Below are 21,623 nucleotides of genomic sequence, written 5' to 3' on the forward strand. Positions count from 1 at the left end.
TGTCCACAATACTGTTCAAGACCCTCTCATGTAGGCTAAAAGATTTCTTTTGGTACATCTGCAGCAATACTAAAAAAAAAAAAGGAATTCTGGCTGCATTCAGAATCACAAACCTGTGTGACGAAAGTATGCCTGAATTCACAGTGCTCATAAGCGAGTAGGTAAAAAGTACCCAGATGACTTAATATTGTACTTGCAGCTGAGATTCTGAAGTGCACATATGATGGACACTACTATCCCATGAGGCCACGGGAGAGGATGCTGGTAGGTCACTTGACAATGACAACATGGTGAACGTAGTACATCTGGATTGCATTCATGCTACACATGTTCATACTATAGAAGGTGAGAGTGATTACCCCAAGTACAAGATGGTTCTGGATCAACGTTCCAATCAACCAATCAGATTTGATGATCAAAATATGCTTTAGGTTTATGATCAGTGCTAGGTGCTTCTACACCCTTGTTAATAGGCCATGATTTTCCACAGATTTTAGGCGCACGGTTAGGGGTAGGGACTGGAATAAGTATATTTTTAAACTATAATGTTGATCCAGGATCATCCCTGTCTTGTCAAAATCAGGGTGACCTTCAAAAAAAAAAAAGAAAATCTGAAAGCAAGACGAGACTCAGGTAGGCGTTCCTATAGGAATAAACATCAAGCTTGAGCCCCCACCCACATTATAATCGGAAACCACTTACACTCTTCCTGTTGTTGCCATTGAATAGCTACACACATAAGAATCTTATTTTCTATGCGACGAAATGGCAGGTAAGATTAATTAATAAAAATATGTGTGTAAGAGTAAGAAAAGTTCATTTGTAGTCTGTGTGACGAATCGCCAAAAAATAATGAGATGGAAAGTGAAAAAATAAAACAAAACCGAAAGTTTACAATTAAGTTTTATGGTCAAATGTGCTTCCAACTTAAAATATTTAAAATTGACAGGTTATATGGATGTAGCCTAACATATGCAAGCGCGCATATATACATTGCACGGTCAGTTGTAGATGGTTATAACATTTTTGACATTGCTGTGTGTATCTTAATCCCGCGAGCTCAACGTGATTAAAAGTGTCTGCTATTAGTTTAGTTTTTTTTAAATGCATACACGATAGTTTTTTTTCCATTTCTCGGAACTCCACACACAAAGCGTGCAAACTTTTTAAATGGTATTTTGCATGCAATATATAACTAGCCAAACTACACACAGATATGAAAAAGGTAGGCCTACGCTACTCTTGTGTGTCTTTAGTATGCTGAGATGCCGCCTGTTAGAATGATGTAACATACAAATCGTTACTTGCAGTATTTTCCAAGACCTATTTAGTCGCAACATCTATATCCGAACTTTTATCAATACTTACGTTAATATTTAATTTTTGCAACAAATAAATGCTGCGTACACTGTCTGTGAAGCTGTTTAACATTAAAATGGCAGTGTTTTCCAAATTACACAAAAGGGCAACAAATAGTTTATTTTACAATATCAGATTAAAGCATGTAGCGTGCTTATAGTTTTGCGGACTCGGTCTGAAGATTATTAAGAGGGAATGGTTTCACTAAGTGAGCTGCAGTCACTGTAAATATTATACTTATATTTGCAGAAAAAAGTGAAAATGCACGCTTTAGTTTTAAATATGAGGAGTTGGGTTGACTGGGTTGGTTGAAACATAGCCTGCGGTGACATTATGCAACAAGGATTATGACAAGAAAGCATATTTATGCATATTTGTTAGTCAGTAAAAGTGAATTCAAACAGACACCCCTCAGTTTGTTTTTCTTGTCCAAGACCCAGACATACTGAAATTCAAAGAAAATATATACATTTGTAAATTGCCATAACATGTTTAATTGATATTATGATTTACATAGATTGTAGCACATAGATCAACACTATTGACACAATAACACTAATTTGAATTAAAAAAAAATATGTACTTGGACACTGAATTAGGCGATTTGCAACTCGCTCATTATTTGAGAAATTAGAAGTCTTACAGCCAAACCCAGTCTCTTCCTACACTATGCCTTTGTGAGAATAAATAAATTACCATTCGACTCACCTAAGTGCTTTCCTTTAGAAAAAGTCTTGGAACAACTCCGGATTAAACTGAAGGAGGGATTGACCGAGGCTGTCATAAAAAATTTGCTGGATGATCTTCGGGACGAGAAGGTGCTAGGAAAAGAGGAGATTGAGGAAATAGTCCAGAAGACCAAAACAAGAGCCGATCAAGCTCGAGATCTGATTGACGGTGTGAGCAGAAAGGGGACAAAAGCAAGTGAAATTATGTTAAAATGCTTGAAGGACAGAGACAACTGTCTTTATGACAACCTAAACATAGACAGCTGTTTAGAAATTCCTGAAACAGGAGCAACCTGTAGCCCAGCACCAACGCCACATAGTACAACAGGTAGTTACACGAAACATTTAGTAATCATATTTTTTTCTTTTATAGATATCCTGTTTTCTCGTTCAGTCCTATTTTACAGATAAAAAAAGAGCCACTTTTTATGTTTGTAGTTGTGGCATTCATAAGTATACAGAAAAAGATATATCTTAAAAGACTTCAAAGACTTACTGACAATATTTTTTTCCCCAGACAAACAAAACAAATTGGTCAGTGGAGTAAGTAATGCAACATTGCATTTATACCTTTTCCCACGATTTCTCTTTTTTTTCTCTAAATTTATAAGCATGCTTTTTACATTACTCCTGCGTTCCAGGATGAGGTGTACAAAATGCACAGTAATCCACGTGGACTCTGTGTAATTATTAATAACGAGAACTTTCCAGACCCAAAAAGTAAAAGAAACGGATCCCAAAAAGATGTTGGTAGGCATTCATTACACACACTGTTCACATACCTTTCTTTTTCAGAAGAGATGTATGACTTAAGAGATGCTTACATTTTCTTTCCATCATTGCTCTGTGGATCTATGTACGGTTCCTTTCTAAGCCTGATCTTTTAATGCTTTTGTTTTTTTTTCATAGATTCTCTGAATGACTTATTTGAACATTTGGGCTTTCTGGTTGAAGTCGAAAAAGACAAAACTGCAGATCAAATAAAAGCGCTTATGATCCAATACAGTGAAGATGCTCGTCATGGAGACTGCTTTGTCTGTTGCATAATGAGCCATGGAAATGAGGCTGGTCTGATGGGATGTGATGATCAAATATGTCCCCTGAATGATATCACCTCGCCATTTGATGGAGACAACTGCCCTGCTCTTGTTGGCAAGCCTAAAGTGTTTATTATCCAGGCATGTAGAGGACATAAGATGCAGACTAAAGTGGTGGTTAAAGACGGTGCTGGTGTCAGCCATATGAAGAAATCTGGCAAAGTATACAGCATTGCTAAAGATTCAGATTTTCTGATCGCCCTGTCCACTGTTGAGGGATATGTGTCACTCCGTAGTGAATACAGTGGATCATGGTTTATACAGTCTTTTTGCAAGCATTTAAAAGAAGGAAGTGAACAGTGAGTTTTTAATACACTGTCCTTATTACAAGCAGTAACACTTTATTTTAAGCCTCCTGTCAGTGTTTGTTAAATGGTCTCTTGCTTTACTTTCAGAGGCCAGGACATCTTGAGGATCCTCACCCATGTCAATAACGAAGTAAGCCTTGAAGAGGGCTTCATACAAGATAAGAACAATGAAATAGTAGATGCAAAGATGATACCTCAGCCCCAATTCACCCTGAGGAAGCTTCTTATTTTCAAAGCACCGAAGGTCAGAACTTAAAAGTTAACGTTTTTAACATAAAAAAATAGATTACAGTTGCAAGTACGTAATAATTTGTCAAAAACAAACATTAACAACTGAATATTGTTCTGTTGCAGACCTTCATCTTCTTAAATCTAAAATGCCTATGTTTTATAAATAAACTAGCAGTCTTGTGATTTCTGTAAAGCTTATCGATTTGCATTTAGCAACATTTTAAATATAATCAAATAAAGCTCTCTGTTCATTTTACCTTGTAGCGGCATGCTGCTGCTTCTAAACAGAAGAAAACCTAAACATCTTCATCCTTCACCTGAAGCAGAAGAGGAAGTCTTGCCATTGACATTCTAGAGAAATCTATGGTTTATTTGTTATATTGTATATGTTGAGAACCAGTTTTAGTTTAATCAAATCACTTTTTACATTTGCATTACGTTTTTATTCTGATAACAATAAAAATAAACTCGTATAGTTTAATGTCATTAAAACAAACTGTTATTCATATTTTCATCATACAAAAGAATTTAAGTTACAATAAACATTTCAGAAAAAAACCCATTTAGTCTTAGTGTGGTTTAAAAAAAGTGTCATTCATTATTTCAGTATGTATATATTTTACGAATATTTCTCTGGTAAACAAATGTCAAGTATATAATCTCTGTAAGATACCAACTGAAATAAAACTCTGCTGGTTTGCTTAGTTAATCATGAATGCCCCGAAATAAGTGGCTTCCTGTGGGAAGCGCACGGCGCTAATATCCAGCACGAACAATGAGAGCCTGTCACCCTTTTCTAGGCGGAACAGCGCCCCCTGATGACTGGAATAAAGCTGTACACTAGAGTTTGCGCTTGCGCAGGAAGTCAACACAGATTTTGCGAGCATCACTGGTCGTGGATAGGACCCTGTCCTCTTGTATAAGTACTGGTTAAAGTGCATACTCTGTCCTGATTGTGTTTCGAAATGAATCTGAGAGAAAACGAAGTAAATTCCATCTTGTGGCACCTCTATTTCTCCTTCCGGGCTCAGCCGCATTAATCCTTCCTGACTGAACTGGCCGTTTATATTGTCCCATTGAATGCGATCCAGTTCAGGCATTTTGTCTGCAGAAAGTAACAAGGTTAAACTTATTAAACATTATATACAGGAGATTGTTAATGCGTGTGAAGAATGTGTTACCGTTTATCTGCAGCCTTTGATATTGTTTAAGCCCTTGTTTTGCCCCGACGTGCACAGCTGGTTTGAAAATATCAGTGACGTTATGTTCTGTAAAAAAAAACCACACACTTTCAAATAAATGCAATGCTTGGATGAGGGGAGAATTTTGAGGGTGCGACCATCTGACTGACACCACATATTAAGGCAAAGAAAATCTAAAAAGTATGTTGTTACATAGACAATCGGTTTCAAGAGGATTTATAAGTTTTAATCACAAGAGTTCGCTCTAGAATACTTGAAGGGACGCTGAATACACTAGGCCACACGACTAGTTACCAAAAGTCAGTTCGCAGATTTGAGTCTACAGATTTCATAAAAATCGTGTAGTGATTTTTTTTTAGCTTTGGACTTTAAGGAGGACGTCAAACATCTTTGAAAATTTGACCTAACTTTAGAACACGTGTCCCCTAGAAACAAGATTGTTGTCATTGGAACTTTAAAGTGATAAAGACTAGAATAGATACATATGGCACAACGGGATATACGCACATCAATACAGCGCATTTTTTGTCACACTGTACAACAATATATATATATATATATATATATATATATATATATATATATATATATATATATATATATATAGCTTTAGGGTTGAGGTAGATGTAGACGTTAATAAAACACAATAAATAGGTAGAAATTGAATTAGGTAGAAAATAAATTTCATTGTTTATTTCCGTTCTGAGCTGTATGTCTTCTAGCCACAACCTATTAATGTGTGGTCCTCAGACATTTAGTGTATAATGACCAGTTTTTCCACTTTGAATTTTACAAAAGTCGAATCAGTGTTTTAAAATCTTTTCGGTGAGTAGTGTAGCTTTTAGTTTGTTCACTGCACAGGTAACTATAGCAACGGGTATCGCTAAACAGTTTTTTTTTTAAAACAGTTTTACCTGTTAATGTTCTCAGTACATAATTCTGTATGTCCAGCAGCAGTCTCTGTCGAAAAAGGAATCTAGTCTTAAAATACAAATATTTTTCATTTTCGCAGTACATCACAACAAGCTGTTTTAAATACCTGCTGTGCGGTTTGCTCCAGTTCTTGATTGAACAAGTCACAGCTTGCGATACCTGCTGGATATGTCGGTTGGGTAAGATCCGTGGAGAGACAGTGGACTGGATACCCTCCATCTTTGCCTCCGTCACGAGTCTTTTAAAATAAATAAATATATAAATAAATAAATGTGTGTGTGTGTGTGTGTGTGTGTGTGTGTATGTAAAATTATGTTTTTTTATTTAAAGATGATGATTCATTAAAATCTTTCACTTACTCTGTGAATATCCTCGGAGAAATCATAAAGTAGAAAAGCCGTGATAAACGTCTCCGTGCTTAATATTAAAGTCAGAATCAAGAAGAGCATGTATTGGCCCTTTGAGGTTTTGTATTCAGACGTGCTTTCGTCCAGCTGGCTGTAACTGGGGCTGTTTGGTAAGTTTGATGTCATGTTCCGACAGCGTTTTTACAGAATGCTCGCATGACAGAAAGAGAAAGTTGCTTTTCCTGTCGTATCCTTGTGGAGTCAAAGGTCTGTGCGCTGGTTCCGCTCTTCCGCGCGTCAGTTTGTTTTCCTCACTGGAAAGTCCCGCGCTTGAGGCGCCACCCAGCTTTCTATCGGCCCGATAGGCAACAGCGTCGTTAAATCCTCAAAAGTTTTTAATGTTTGTATTTTTTATAATTTATATTTATAATGATATTATTTAATTACATTCAAATGATAATACAAAGAATAGTGGAGTCACTTCACTATTCTTTGTATTATATCACCTTGGAATTGTTTCTAATGCAGCGTCTATGAGAGGAATGATAAAAGGCCTCTCTCAATTTTTTTTCCTTTTACTAAAAGTCATGACAACACTGTGGTAGAATTTTTCTTGTGTTTAGCAAATGGGAATACAAAAAAATATATATTTGTTGTACTCTCCCATACACTCTCCATAGACCCGTGAAAAGGTCAATATTACAATATACTTACAAAAAAAGTCAATACATAGAAAAGAGGACATGCCTAATTTCTTATAAAAAATAAATATGTAAAAATCCATACATACACAACAGTGCTAATATAGAGTAGGGTATGTATGCCCTCAATCTTGAAAATAAATTTGTGAAATGTTACCATACGCATTGTTTTCTTCCTCTTAACAACAACTATATAGAAGAGAACACGGGGAGCTATATAGCTTACAACTCTTACAAAAGAAAAGTCTGGGCATAGTGGTTCATCCATTTATTTATCTATCCATTTATTTTACATTGTGCTTTCCCCAGTCTTCATCTGAAACATTTTCCATTTATTTCTAACATAATATGTGTTGTCAGGTACAGTTTGGAGAAATCCATGATATAGTTTTGAGATAATCGTATTACATGATTGAGCCTTACATACTGATAAGAACACTTTTACTATCCCTGTCTCAGAGATTTTCAATATTTATCGTTGAATATTACTTTTAATATAGTGCCTTATTTGAACATATCTATAGAAGACACTCTGATTTAGCACATATTTTGCTTTTAGTAAATCAATGCTTTGGATTTTGCACTTGTTAAAAAATGTGTAGTAATTAAAAATTCCTAATTTAGCCCAGATTCGAATGATCTATCACACCAAACTTAATATCTTAATATTTTTGATACCAAAGTATCAATTTCTTTCAATAAATATTAAATAATTAATAATTTTATTGTGTACAAAGTTACAAAGATTTCTATTTTAAATAAATGTCTTTTTTAGCTTTTCATTAGCTATCCTGAAAAAAAAAATCACAAGTTCCAAAAACTAGTAAGCAGAACAATGGACATTGAGACTAATCAGCATATTAGAATGATTTATGTAAGATCATATCACATGACACTGTCACTGATGACTGCAGCAATCCCTGATAAAATTAATCTTTGCATTACAGAAATAAATTATGTTTTAAAGCATATTTAAAAATATATAAAAACCTAAATTGTAATAATATCGCAGAACATTACGTTTTTTGATCACTAATCCAATCCCAAACTAGGTATGTATGGGTGTGCTTTGCCTATTTATTTAGATCTGTATTGTCTTCATAATAATATATCAAAACGAAACTTTAACATATGAATTATCTATCACTAACAAAATGTAAACAAAATCTTTGGAAAAAGATTGACACTGACATGACTGGACATGATAGTTTTCATATTTTAGGTCTTAAATGAATGACAGAAAATTCGATTTATAGCCTAGTTCGACTGAACATGTTTAATCTCTTGCCACTGGTCCTCATCTGTTGATGAGAATTAAACTTTCTATTCTTGCATTTTATTTTAAGTACAAAAAAATTACTTCTGCCTTTATACCTTCTGTCTTTCGTCACACAACCTTTGGCGTCGTATCTTACAAATAACCAATCGTCTTTTGAGTAAAGCTGACGAATCGTAACTGACAGAAACGTTACCCAATTGCGCTCTAGTCCGTCAGTGCCACAGCCAGTCAGTGCAGGCAGAGGGCGGGTCGTCAGCGGAAACCGGAAGCGCCTGTAGGAGCTGTGTGACCTGAGAAGGTCTCCGGCCTTGTGCTAGAGCTGCACGGTGAGCGTGGCTGTGAACTTCACCAGGCTGTCTTTCCGAAAAGCACAGCAGAGCTGCGATGTTTAAGTGCAAGGCAGTATGGAATAAACTGGCCCCGCTGGCCCGGGCCTCATCCACGCTGTGTCTGCAGAATGCGAGGAAATCAGGCAAGTTAAAAAGAGCGGCAGAACTCTGTGGTTCAGCTAATCACCTGTGAACTTCATTTCGAGCAGAAAGGCTTACACAATTTCTATGGAGATACAAGTCCAGGCGCCGGTAGGGTAAGGGTCCAGTTTAGTGCGTCCTCAGCGGAGCTGTGCAAATGCTAGGCACTTTATTTGACTATGTATATAGTTGAAACTAATAAACTAACTTGCACTTATCTGAATTGAATAGCGTTGAAGTTTTATTCAGCACTGCGGTCATGCCACATATGGACAAATTTCCTCACGCAGTCTCGCGCGATTTCAGCAGAAAAAAACTATTTGGAAATCTGTGAAAATGATTATTTGTCACGAACAGATCGTATGGTTTTAATTTTTTGGTCCAAGGTCGGTGAACACCAAACCTGCCTCTCACACACTTGTGGCTCTGACAGCTCCATGACGCTGTCATCTAACTTAGTTAATTGTATATCAACAGTTTAATTTACAATAAAGATAAACTGTCTAACACAAACTGCGTATTTACACATGCCAACTAAATAAAACATTAAAGTTTAAATGTTGATTCCAAATATGGAGTAGACCTCAGATTTAATGAAAGTAGTTGTATGATTCATGAGACCCTGATGAAATATTTAATTGCATATTTAGTTCTTTGGAAAGAAATGATCTTCCCCCCATATCTTAGAATGTGTCTTCTTTAACAATATGGTCATTATTGGAAAAAGTCATAGCAAAAAAATCTTGTCAGGCATATTTAGAACGAGACTCATTAGTTTCTGTATTTAATAGCGTATTTAAGGATCACAGTGCAGACCCAAATTACTAATTAAATGTAATTTTAAATATTTGCCATTATGATTTGAATCACTACATTTTATTTATTTGTCAGCACAAATATGAGTTTAAAATATGATCACATTTAATATAATCACTAAATATTTTAAATACAGGTTAGAATAAGTATGTTTAGTTTTTAAATTCAAATATTTGCTACTTTAGATAATAAAGGAACACTGTATCACCCATATTTTGACATTTAATTTTCACAGCAGTTATTTGAAGCATTAAAGTAGACACTATACCCAGATTTTCCATTTAATATGCTGTGTATAAAAATTATTTTATATATGTATATCATTTTTGTGATTGACGTCTCAGCGCTGAGACACGGGAGAAGGCTGCAGATGGTTCAGAAAGCCCAGATGTCATCAGGGCCAGCAGGAGGGGGTGGCGAAAACACGCTGTATTATGTCCTGATTGGAGCGACATGTCTGGGGGCAGGAGTTTATGTAAGTACCGCTTTATGATTCGCTTATTCATCAGTCCCATATTGACAGTGCACCAAAACACATAAACATATAAATGCTTTAAGTTTAACTGATATTAGAGTTGTTAATACTCATGTGTCTTGTGGTTAGTTTGTGAATTATGTTTGCTTAAATGAGCATTATTTAAAAAAAAAGGTCTGCCAATGCCAAATCTACAAGTTATACAAATATAAAACATACAATTGCTGTGATATGCTCTGTCAGGTTATTAAAAAAATGTAGGCTGTTAAAAATAACGACATGAATTAGACATACCATTTTGATTTGAATCTCTTTTGGTGAAGCATGTTAATAAGCTGATTCTTAGATTAGCAAAATTTAAAGTGGTTGTTTATTGGATTGTGTCATTAAAGGCATACCGCACGGTCTCAGGGGACAAAGAAAGATATAATGAGCGTATGCTAGAAATTGCCAGTAGACCAAAACAAGGGCCACAAGCAGCTGAGGCTGTAGGTAAGTAAATACACTCACACACCAAAGAATAAATCACTGCTCTTATTAGCAGTTATCAAGTTGTTTTCCAATTAATATATATTTAGTTTAGTTCAGTGACATGTTGTCTTTTGTATTTCAGCTGAAGTCGTGTCAGAATCAAAGGAAGGTGAGCGGTTATTTCTACACTCTCATGAAAGTTTTTTTTTTTTTTTTTTTTTTTGTCTATGTGTGAACATCATTCACAGCCTTACACGCAGAGCACTGCACTCCCGGTGCATTTGTTGCTGAATTTGGTGCATTTTTTTTTTATTCACATTGGGACTGAAGATAAACATTTGATGTAAGAAAATGAGTGCTGTTATGCTCTGAGGTCGTATGGCTGTGGTTGGTTGTTGCCCGTGTAACTGGTGCACGTATGGGTGTTAACACGCACAGAATGTCCTACTCATGCAGGATGAAACACCACTCTCAGTAGGCAATGTTTCTTGGAATTCTGAACTCTGCTTAGTCTGAAAAAGTGATTAACAATCTTAACATAGAAATAGTATATTACATTGTAAAATCAGTTCCTGTTTGCAAGGTTAGTATTTAGTATTGCTTAACATAAACGAGATAACATTATACATACATTCATAACATCAGTAGTAAATATAAAGTGACTTTTTATTTCTCATGATATGAAGTTTTTATTTTGCATTGATAATAAGAAATGTTTCTTGCATATTAGATTATTTCTGTGGGGTCATTTGACTGGAGTAATGGCTGGAGAGTGGCACAGATAAATCACAGCAGTTTTACCAACTGTAGAATTTTGAATGATAATGTAGAAGTGCCTTTACTGATACACAGTATACAGCAGCAAGAGTTCCAGGCTTGGACTTCAAAGTTAGAATATGTTATGATGTTTTTTATTTTATTATCCAGGATGTATGTTTTCATGTGCATGCTTATTGGGAAACTGCGCACTGCATGCGACTGTGTATTTAATGTTTCTATTAATCCTCTTTGCACAGTTTTAATGTTGTCAGTTACTTTACAGTTCTGCATTATATGCACTTTCCTCTAAGAAAAGCATCTGCCAGGAATTATAAATGGCGCTTTCACACAGTAATACTGTTAAATTAAAATAAAATAAAAAAAGCGCTCCAGCTTTTCCAGAAACCATTCATGCATAATTTTCAAAGAGTGAGCCTCTTAGGTTACTGCGTTCTGAAGTCGTACATGCTCATACCAGTAATCATTCTGTCCGTATGAATGTAATATTAATCCATGTAATGTTACAACTGGTAAATTGCCTGAATGATTTGGCAGGTTTTTTGAAAATCTGTTTATGGCAATTTAGAAATAATTTTCCAGTAAAGGCGGTATGTGTGAAAGTGGCTAGTGTAAACTGTCAGCCATCTTTAGAAGTGTCACTGTGACTTTCCACTTCTACTTCCACATGGTGAGCTGTCTCCACTGTCAGGTGTTTGACTCTGAGCATTTGTTTTGTGTGACTGCTTTGTGGGTAACTCCATTGACATTCCTCACCCAATCACATGACTATCCATTTGTTTTTATTCTGAATTTCACTTACTATGCCTTTTCATGTTAAGAGGGTAATCTGGCATAAAATGTATCAGAATTTTCTTTCTGCCATTGTGCCAAAAATGGTTGGATTGAGGTGATGTTCTATGAAGTTGTCTTCTTCGTCATGTCTTTCATTTGTCAGTTGTGTACTTTGCATCATACTTTTTGTCACCAACCAAACATTTCCACCACAAGGACACAAGTATTTTCTTTCCTCCTCTTTCCGTTCGTCTCACTAACTCATAGTTGTTTAGGGAAAAATATGTTTTGCCTTGTCCATTTTCTTGCTTTAGCTTGCTAACGTTTCTGATGGCACATTGAAGCTGATGTATTGGAGAAACTCTCATCAGGTCTTGTTCTGGAACAATGTTTTGTTAATGCCCAGGTTTCTGTTGGACCTTTTGATTTGCCTTGACACTTGGATCCAGCTACAAGTGTTAACAGAAAATTCCCAAAGAGGAGCTTTCAGTTTTTTAAAGTTAGATTCTTGGAAGGGGATGAGTGAAATGTAGAGAAGTCTTAAGAGAAAAACATAACATGATAACATGGTAATCCTCAACAAAACATGAAGATCCTGTCATAGAAGATTTTGCACCTATGGCAGGAAGTGGAAGAACACCCTGATACCTTCACATTCACCCATAATTTAATCTTTCCTCATGTCTTTTCCATCCTACAAATTAATTAATGGTCCTGGATCCTTCATTTTTTCTTATTTTTTTCTCCCCTGGATGAACTTACCCCAAATGAACCCACTTTTACAACCCTTCAAAGCATGAAAATGTTCGGATCTAGAGCACTGAAAAAATGCTAAGTCAGTTTATTCATAATCCTGCTTTAGATGCTGCACCTCTGGAAACCATCCACGAACCATCTTCAGAGCCAATTAAGAGTGGTAAGAGCTGAAGAATATAGAGCGGAGGATTGTTCTAGTGGTTCTTCTATTTCAAACCTTCTTGTGTTTTGGTCGTTCTGTGGCATTAGAGCCTGCTGCTGAAGAGCCTACTCTAACAGAACCTACTGTTGAAGAACCTCTGGTAATAGAAGCTGATGTGGAGTCCACTGAATCTGACCCTGTTGCAGAAGCTCCCGTAACAGAACCCATTGTAGAAGAACCTGTAACCGAACCCGTTGTAGAAGAACCTGTAACAGAACCAATTGTAGAAGCTTCTCTTCTGGAACCCTTTGTGGAACTGCCTGCTGTCGAAGCCTCTGTAACAGAACCTGCTGCAGAAGCTCCAGCAGTTACACAGAGCGAAGAGCCCTTAGCTCCTGTTGTTGAGAGTGGTAAGCCTGACCCATCTGCATGGAAGTCCTTTTTTTTTTTTTGTTTAAGCAGAGGAAAATATTTTAACGTCTTTCCTCTCCTTCTACGTCGGGATTAAGATACAGAGTCTACACCTGTAATCATCGCTGAGCATGTTCCGGAGACTTCGTCTATTTCTGAGAGTGGTAAGAGTCCAGTTTTGACTGGATGGGAATCAGTTTAAACACATTACCGATAAAGATACTGATAATTACTTCACACATTCACACATACGGACACCTATTTGAAAGCAATCCATTACTTCACTTTTGTGTACAGTTTTATGGCTACGAATGTTTTTTTTTTTTGTTGTTGTTTTTTTAGATGAATTTTGAAATGTCTTGACCGGTCTTAGATTTTTTTTTTCTCATTTGTTTTTCTTGCCGGTATAAACCATATTGTCCTCTCTTTTTGTGGTTTTCCCAACTTGCTTTCCTTTGATTTGTTGTTTTTTTGTGACTGTTGTAGTGCTAATGGCTAACGCTAATGGTACAAGGTCACACACTTATGACCAAATTGCAGCCATGTTTCCAGATTACTTTAGGTACAGTTTACACTAATATGACTATAAAATGCTAATCTTTCCCCCCCTCTAGCACTGTGTTCCTGAGATCTGTCACATGTTATACAGATAATGTTATGTACATTCGCTAATTCAGTGTTCAGGTCAAGTTATTCAAAAAGGTTTGTTTGTTTTTGTCTGCTTGTGCTAATCATCTCTGTATTTAACCAGATGCAGTATCTAAAGAAGCTCCTGCTGCTGAGCCCGTTGAACCCACTGCTGCTCCCTCAGATGTCCCTGATCATGCTCCCTATCTGCTGATTGGTGGAGGCACGGCTTCGTTTGCTGCAGCTAGGTCCATCCGGGCACGTGACCCTGGTGCCAGGGTGAGTCTGTCAGTTTGCTGGAAATTTGGTAGCATTATGATAAAACGCACATGCTACTATAATCACAAATACTTTTATAGGTTTGCTAGAGCTGGGTGATATGACAAAAAAATTATCATGATGAAATAATCCTGGAGCACAAAACCAGTCTTAAGTAGCACGAGTATATTTACCAATTGTATGGGTCAATATTATTTTTCTTTATTGCCAAAAATCATTAGGACATTAGGTAAAGATCATATTCCATGAAGATATTGTGTAAATATACGAAAAACATATTTTTTGATTAGTAAAATGAATCTTTGAACTTTTTTTCTGAATCTAAGAACTTTATTTGGACAACTTTTAAGACAATTAGTTCTTGGCCAAATGTTGTCCTAACAAACCATACATCAATGGAAAGCTTGTTTATTTAGCTTTCAGATGATGTATATCTGACTCTTATGACTGGTTCTGTGGTCAAAGGTCACAAATAAATAATGGCAAGTTTTTGCTCCTACGTGAAAATTGTAGAAGCCAGACCATACATTTTTTTTAACTATATATGGTGAGTCTGACAATTTCTTTTAAATACTTCACACTTGTGGTATACTAAATGCTAATTACTTCATTTCTGCATGTTCCAGTAAGAAGTAGTGGTAGTTCAAATGTAAATAGATCTTAATTCTGAAAAACATCAGTAAAAATAGTTACAAGCTCAATTTTATATGTAGAAATTTCATTTTAGTTTTATTCTAATTAACCATTGGTCTTCTGTAGTAGCATTCATTTTAGGTCGTGATAACTGTAAAACTACATTCATTTAGGATGATACCAATGTCAATACCCATATATTTGGAAACAACATGAAATTCCTGTACGGAAATTATAAGCCCTTTTTTTGGTTAGTTTTTAATTTACAATTAATTTTAATTTACAAGTGTCATGTTTGTAATTTTATGTAAGCTGACCTTTAAATCAAAACATTATTATTTTATTACTTTATTATGGCTTTATTTAATCAGAAACCCAGCCTAAATGTTATTTGTGTACGGTATTTAGTTTTTAATTAAATTAGAAATAGGCCTACAGATTAAAACTCCTCACCGTAAAGCATTAGGACCTGGGGGAGTCTGCCACTGCATGTGCTATTACTGTTTACTATGTCACACATCGAATGCTTCATTCTGTACTGTGCTTTCACACATTAAAAGCAGCGATCCAAAACAGTCAATCTAATCATCTTTCAGACAGAACTTTGCTTCTAGAATGAGTCACACTGATGACGTAATCACTAGCACCCTTAATGTATTCATTTTTTCTGCGAGACATTGTGCATCCCTATCACATATATGTAAGTATATGGTTTTAGGCTATTTGTAGGAAAAACAGTAACTAATAAATTTAAGTGCACTAACAGTTTAGCTTAATCACAAAAAGTACTGTAATTATATTTAAATTCTGATCTAATATTTAATACATCTACATTAATACGATTCTGTTATGTGAAATGTTTATTACACAGGTGTTGGTTGTAACAGAGGAGGCTGACCTGCCCTACATGAGACCTCCTCTCTCTAAAGAACTGTGGTTCTCTGATGACCCCAAGGCCATCGAAACACTGCGCTTCAAACAATGGAATGGCAAAGAGAGGAGGTGTGTCAGAATTTTTCAGACCACACTAATGTGCTGGCATTGTTTCAGACCATTGTAAATGTTTGTGATATTTATGTATTCATGCTTGTTTTAGCATCTACTTCCAGCCTCCTTCGTTCTACGTCAGTCCCGCGGATCTTGCTAAAGTGGAGAATGGGGGTGTGGCTGTGCTCACGGGACGTAAGGTGGGAAATTATGACATCAGCATGTTGTTGCGAAGCTGTACTCTTAATTACGTCCACATGAACAAGTCTGAAAAATGCTGGTCACGCGAGAGGAGAAAATGTTTTATGGATGCATGTGTGTGGATGAGTTGTCCTCATCTACTGTGTGTGTGTGTGCGCGTGTGTGTGTGCGCGTGTGTGTGTGTGCGCGCGTGTGTGTGTGTGTGTGTGTTTGCACCCTTGGTGTAGGTGGTACACATGGATGTCAGAGGAAATAAAGTCAAACTGAGTGATGGTTCAGAGATCTCATATGAAAAGTGCCTGATTGCCACAGGTAAAATGCATGTATAATATATACATAAACAGAGTTGTGAAATCTGACTGTCCTATGAAAAAAAAAAATATGTGTTTGTGTATTAGGTGGGGTGCCTAGGAACCTGCAAGTAATTGACAGAGCAGGAGAGGACGTGGCGAAGAGGACAACCCTCTTCAGAAAAGTATGGGGTTTTGGACAAGCAGAATTAAACAGTAGTGTCCAAATGAGATCCTGCATTAATAAGTTAAAGTCAACATGAAATAAAAATTAGGAATAATGTTTGATTTATCAGCATGTGATACATCATTTAGACAATGAAACCTTTTTTTTTTTTTTTTTTTTTTTTTTTTTTGGTGAATATCCTATTTTTTAAAACACATCACCATATGCACGTCAAGTGGATTATGAATGTGTTTTTATGTTTACGGAATCATAAGATGGCAAATGCATAAATGCAAATGGGAAAAAATACCACTGGAGCATATAGCACATTATGAATTACTAGAGGGGTTTTTTTCCTTTTTTTTTAACTGAAGGAATAAAAAAAAAAAAACGTTAAGCAAAGTGTACAGATTTTACAACCTTCAGTGTTTTGGTATATATTAGATATTGGATAGTTCCGGTCCATAATTCTGATTTGTTGAGCAATGTTTAAAACAAAAAAAAAAACATATACCTTAGTTTAAAGTGTTAGGTTACCCCAAAATGAAAATTATGTAATTTATGTCCTTCATGTCGTTCCAAACCTGTAAGATCTTCTTACAGATGACATTAATAAGTCATGTAGTAAACAAAGTTCTGATTCTCATGTGTAAAATATTTTATTCACTTGAAATTGCTATTTGATGCAGTCTCTCATTTTTTATATATTTTTATATATATATAATATATATTATAAAAAATAGTGACTGGAAAAATAATGGAAATGTTAAATGTGACAAAATGTACTGTATAACCTTGTATAACCTTCATGTGTTCTTTCTGGTAGATTGAAGATTTTAGATCTCTAGAGAAGACCTCCAGAGAGGTTAAATCCATTACCATTATCGGCGGAGGTTTTCTCGGCAGCGAGCTAGCATGTGCCTTGGGTCGCAGAAGTGAGTCCAAACGCTGTCGTGTGTGTGTGTGTGTGTGTGTGAGAGAGAGTGTTCTGAGGTTGTATAAAGCTTTTTTATTTATTTATTTTTATGAAAATGCTACTGACTACTTCCTCTCTCTCTTTTACCTTCCCCTTGCTCTCTCTGTAGCCACTGACATTGGTTTAGAGGTGATCCAGATGTTCCCAGAAAAGGGCAACATGGGAAAAGTACTGCCTGAATATTTGAGTAACTGGACCACTGAGAAAGTCAGAAAAGGTAAGAGAATGAATAAAGGACATTTGCTTAAGCGGCCCAACACTGCTTTTACAAATACTATGGGTTTTGTGGTGAAGGGAGTAGAATTACCTGTTTCAATGACAGTGTTTGAGAAACCTATTTTGATTTTCTCCCTTTAGCTGTGAAGGTCCAGATGCAAATTTCCAAATGTAGGCATGCTGATAAATTTTACGTTAACTACAGCTAACCTTTTGACCTTTCATAGAGGGAGTGAGCGTAATCACAGATGCTGTAGTGAAAAATGTGAATTACAAAAATGACAAATTGGAGATCAAACTGAAGGACGGACGACTGGTGAGTTTGCTTTTCCATCAGCCAGTCATAACCTGGCCTGATCGTCTGTATGATAGTAACGTTGTAGTATAGTTCTATTTTTGTTGATTTTATTATGACGTTGTTGTCTTAGATTAAGACAGACCACATCGTGGCAGCAGTAGGCCTGGAGCCTAGTGTGGAACTTGCCAAATCTGCTGGACTGGAGGTGGACTCTGACTTCGGAGGGTACCGGGTTAATGCTGAGCTTCAGGCTCGTTCCAACATCTGGGTGGTACGCAAGATTAAAAAAACGACGAAGAAAGGAATTAAATCTTTTAACAGTTGATATCGGTGGTATTCTGGAGACCGTAAAGAATGGCTGGATAATGGCATAAAAGATAAAAGGCATAAAACAATGTTCTACAATGTTTGTGTTCAAGGCAGGAGATGCTGCATGTTTCTATGACATCAAGCTGGGCCGGCGACGTGTAGAGCATCACGATCACGCCGTGGTCAGCGGCAGACTTGCTGGAGAGAACATGACCGGAGCCAGCAAACCTTACTGGCATCAGTCAATGTTCTGGTAGCCACACATCTTCAACAAACACACATTTTAATGTGGTTGTCATTGGATTATTCAGCACTCACAAAGTTCTCTTGTCTTCAGGAGTGATCTAGGTCCAGATGTAGGATACGAAGCTATTGGTATAGTGGACAGCAGTCTGCCCACCGTGGGAGTGTTTGCTAAAGCCACAGCCAAAGACACACCAAAAGCTGCAACAGAACAGTCAGGTACACAAACATTTGCTAACTTGTAGATCGGAACTACTATTGATTTGTGAATTTCCACTTCCGATGCTCCAACAAAAATACACACTGAAACAACATTTTCTCTGTTTGCAGGCACCGGAATCCGTTCCGAGAGTGAGACAGAGGCAGTTGCAGGGACGTTAAAGGCAGAAACAACGGCCACTCCACCTCCTATCCACCAAAAGGAGGATTTTGGGAAAGGAGTGATATTCTACCTGAGGGACCAAGTGGTGGTCGGTGTTGTACTGTGGAACGTCTTCAACAGAATGCCCATCGCAAGAAAGGCGAGTAGAAATATCACCCCCTTGTCTAGTGTATAGTGTTTGATTTTAGTGTTGATTAATTTGTTGCTTTGTCTGTTTTATTTGTAGATAATCAAAGACGGAGAACAACATGCAGATCTTAATGAGGTGGCCAAGCTTTTCAACATCCATGAAGACTGAACAATCATTTCACTTTCTACTCTGTCAAGGACAAATCTACGTGTAGTGAACTTGGGAAAAGACACACACACACGCACACATACATACACACTGAACAAACACATACAGGCTAACACCAGCCAGTCCTCTGCCATTTTGACCTCGCAGTCTCTGATATCAGGAAATGCCATGCTGACTCCAAGCTGCAAGATGGCGCTGTGCCCATGGATTGTTTAAAACTGTACCACTCAATTTTCTACTGAGGGAAATCTATACCTGTTGTTTGTATTGAAAAGCTGTGTTGTGTTGTTTTTTTTTCTGTTTAGGTCAGTAAATGTTTATCTCGCTTCTTGAATGCATCCCTTACCAAAACACCTCCACAAAATCAGACAGGGTATCCACTTGCGCTCAATGCTACAATAAAGTTGCATTTCTAATTAAACAAAACCAGATGAAAGACATTCCTCTGACACCTGGTCGCACAGTGTTTTCTGCCTGCATGATTAAAGCAGCTGGTACAAATGAAGACTAAATAAAAGTAAATTATTTTTAATTATGTCTCAATTTGTCTCAAGACTTGCTGTTTGTTACAAGATTTGCTAACAATAATGTACAGTGCTTATTTGGCTGTTCCAGAGGTCAGAGGAACTTACCATCCCTTTGCCAAGTGCAAGACACTGACTGCCTGTGTGTCCGACATGGGTGTGACCCCGAGGCTTTCGAGATGCAATATGTTAAGGCTCATTAAACCTGTGATTGCCTGCAAACATGTTCCCTAACGTAGCCTTGACCTATTTCCTTACGCATCAATGCTCTGATATACAGGTCAGAGTAATAGCAAATTGCTCATTCTGTCTATCTGCAAAGTGATAGCCATTGAAAGATTGAGATTTTTAAGATTAATTTTCAATCTCGCATACCTCGTTTCTATTACATGCTCAAAGAGTACAATTAAAATAACAAAATAAAGATGACAAAAAACAAACAGCACAACCCCACATCACTAACCATCCCTTACAAGACCTGTTTGCATTAATTTCTAAAGTATGAAGAAAAAAATGTATTAAGATGTGACGTTAACATATGCATTAGCCTATATGGTTTCCATCAAGGTAACCAAATTTTGTCAAACTGTTCAAATGAGCTTTTTAAGCAGTACCAATTTGCATTTCAACCTAGTCAGATTTGAATTTAACCTAAATGTAGCACCGATCTCAACTCGCTAAAGAGAACAGACAAAAGAACAGCCCCTTCCTTGGGCCAATTCGTGGACCTTACAGTAGTGTGTACATTATGTTTGTATTTGTATATTTTCACTACAGGACTATTGATGAGAACTGCAAAAGACACAAAGGTAATTAAAAATATCAGAAGTACATACTCAGAAGACATAGTGATCAGTCAAATACATCTAATACAGATACATCTAATTCTTTTCAAATGTAAAGTAGAAATTACTAGAAATCATAGAACATTCCTTTTTCTTCCAGAACAACATTATTGAAATACACTTTAATCAGCACTGAGTTCATAGGTGTTTGACTTCACAGTTAAATGTATTTATATTGTAGCTTTTTTGCAGGAAAAAAACACTCAAAAAAGAGGATCAAACATGCCCTAAATGTCCAGATTAAGCTTTTCAGTAAGATTGGGTGAATTTGTTTTATTTTATTTAATTTTTTTATTTGGTAAAAGACCTGGCTATTAGGAATTATTAATAGTGCGTTAGACTGCTCTGGTCATATTAGTGTCATATAGTGTTTAATTGACTATAATTACTTTAATAAAAGTCACATCAGTTTCCTGGACAATTTAACAGAAAGAAAAATTGTTTCTCTGCACACAGTCTTTCTGTTGGATAACATTCACAATTCAGGGAATTTTATTTTGCCATAGAGCCGAATGATTATCAGTGGGGAGCATGATCATCAATCAAAAAATAAATGTTAACCCACTTCTTTGCAGTTACCAAAATTAGTAAACTCATTTTGAATTTTTAATCATTTTTAAAGTTAATTTATATTTTTGGTAGATTGCAATAACTGAGCTCTGCAGAAGCACCCGGATGCAGGGACAAAAATCTGTCCACAAAAACAAGATAAATTCCTCGGGACCGTGATATGCTCTAAAGCATATGAACAGGGTGGATGTCGCTGACCCGTGCATACACAGAAATGTCTGCTTCCCCGCTAATTATTCTGGAGTCAGCCAGCAATGCTCTGTTGAGATTGACTGAGTACCTTTAACCTCTGTGAAGGCTGACAAAGCGAATTTCATATTTTACGATTCATTAATTAATAATACTGTTTTCAGGCATGGTAATTAGTAGAAATCAGTGGTGTGTGTGTATATCTGGAGGGTCTTGGATAATTACGTTAGCTGAGAGCAAAAGTGTGTGTGGTGTAGTATAGGCGTTTGCTCTAATTCCTCCTGAGGTCAAGGCAATGTTTTAACACATCATC

At 36.5% G+C, this 21,623-nt stretch overlaps 3 protein-coding genes across 4 annotated transcripts; 2 read left to right on the top strand and 1 right to left on the bottom strand.

The window, feature by feature from the left end:
• The first annotated feature begins 652 nt into the window (after positions 1 to 652).
• On the top strand, positions 653 to 4,129 carry casp22 (caspase 22, apoptosis-related cysteine peptidase). Its single transcript, XM_043239835.1, has 7 exons — positions 653 to 772; positions 2,086 to 2,415; positions 2,605 to 2,630; positions 2,729 to 2,837; positions 2,997 to 3,483; positions 3,580 to 3,736; positions 3,988 to 4,129. The coding sequence occupies exons 1-7, from the start codon at positions 766 to 768 to the stop codon at positions 4,021 to 4,023; spliced, it is 1,152 nt and encodes a 383-aa protein (XP_043095770.1). The 5' UTR covers positions 653 to 765; the 3' UTR covers positions 4,024 to 4,129.
• A 41-nt stretch (positions 4,130 to 4,170) lies between these two features.
• tnfsf10l4 (tumor necrosis factor (ligand) superfamily, member 10 like 4) lies at positions 4,171 to 6,501 on the bottom strand. Its single transcript, XM_043239836.1, has 5 exons — positions 6,218 to 6,501; positions 5,965 to 6,096; positions 5,840 to 5,885; positions 4,905 to 4,991; positions 4,171 to 4,828 (listed from the first exon to the last, which is right to left on the bottom strand). The coding sequence occupies exons 1-5, from the start codon at positions 6,389 to 6,391 to the stop codon at positions 4,425 to 4,427; spliced, it is 843 nt and encodes a 280-aa protein (XP_043095771.1). The 5' UTR covers positions 6,392 to 6,501; the 3' UTR covers positions 4,171 to 4,424.
• Positions 6,502 to 8,449: 1,948 nt separating this feature from the next.
• Positions 8,450 to 19,511, top strand: aifm1 (apoptosis inducing factor mitochondrion associated 1). Of its 2 annotated transcripts, XM_043239468.1 has the most exons (20): positions 8,450 to 8,657; positions 9,816 to 9,946; positions 10,339 to 10,438; positions 10,560 to 10,586; positions 12,831 to 12,884; positions 12,974 to 13,276; positions 13,376 to 13,441; positions 14,029 to 14,183; positions 15,688 to 15,818; positions 15,913 to 16,003; positions 16,232 to 16,316; positions 16,403 to 16,479; positions 17,287 to 17,395; positions 17,546 to 17,653; positions 17,880 to 17,968; positions 18,081 to 18,221; positions 18,370 to 18,512; positions 18,597 to 18,721; positions 18,833 to 19,023; positions 19,111 to 19,511. In XM_043239468.1, exons 1-20 carry the CDS (start codon positions 8,570 to 8,572, stop codon positions 19,180 to 19,182), a joined length of 2,286 nt encoding a protein of 761 aa, XP_043095403.1. In that variant the 5' UTR covers positions 8,450 to 8,569; the 3' UTR covers positions 19,183 to 19,511. The 2 variants fall into 2 exon arrangements, with proteins under 2 accessions (XP_043095403.1, XP_043095405.1); XM_043239470.1 differs by lacking the exons at positions 12,831 to 12,884; positions 12,974 to 13,276; positions 13,376 to 13,441 and having other exon boundaries at positions 8,451 to 8,657.
• Positions 19,512 to 21,623: the final 2,112 nt, after the last annotated feature.

This window comes from Puntigrus tetrazona, chromosome 5, assembly GCF_018831695.1.
Source record: "Puntigrus tetrazona isolate hp1 chromosome 5, ASM1883169v1, whole genome shotgun sequence".
NCBI classification, from domain to species: domain Eukaryota; kingdom Metazoa; phylum Chordata; class Actinopteri; order Cypriniformes; family Cyprinidae; genus Puntigrus; species Puntigrus tetrazona.

What these genes read in the sequence shown, in the direction of transcription:
- casp22 (XM_043239835.1), top strand. An exon ending in AACGCCACATAGTACAACAG is followed by an intron (nt 2,416 to 2,604) that starts GTAGTTACACGA and finishes TTTTTTCCCCAG; the next exon opens with ACAAACAAAACAAATTGGTC. An exon ending in TTAAAAGAAGGAAGTGAACA is followed by an intron (nt 3,484 to 3,579) that starts GTGAGTTTTTAA and finishes CTTTACTTTCAG; the next exon opens with AGGCCAGGACATCTTGAGGA.
- tnfsf10l4 (XM_043239836.1), bottom strand. Translation starts at nt 6,391, where the DNA reads ATGACATCAAACTTACCAAACAGCCCCAGTTACAGCCAGCTGGACGAA. An exon ending in TCTCCGAGGATATTCACAGA is followed by an intron (nt 6,097 to 6,217) that starts GTAAGTGAAAGA and finishes TTATTTTAAAAG; the next exon opens with ACTCGTGACGGAGGCAAAGA. An exon ending in TGGAGCAAACCGCACAGCAG is followed by an intron (nt 5,886 to 5,964) that starts GTATTTAAAACA and finishes CTTTTTCGACAG; the next exon opens with AGACTGCTGCTGGACATACA.
- aifm1 (XM_043239468.1), top strand. Translation starts at nt 8,570, where the DNA reads ATGTTTAAGTGCAAGGCAGTATGGAATAAACTGGCCCCGCTGGCCCGG. An exon ending in AACTGAAGGACGGACGACTG is followed by an intron (nt 17,969 to 18,080) that starts GTGAGTTTGCTT and finishes TTGTTGTCTTAG; the next exon opens with ATTAAGACAGACCACATCGT. An exon ending in GAATGCCCATCGCAAGAAAG is followed by an intron (nt 19,024 to 19,110) that starts GCGAGTAGAAAT and finishes TTTTATTTGTAG; the next exon opens with ATAATCAAAGACGGAGAACA.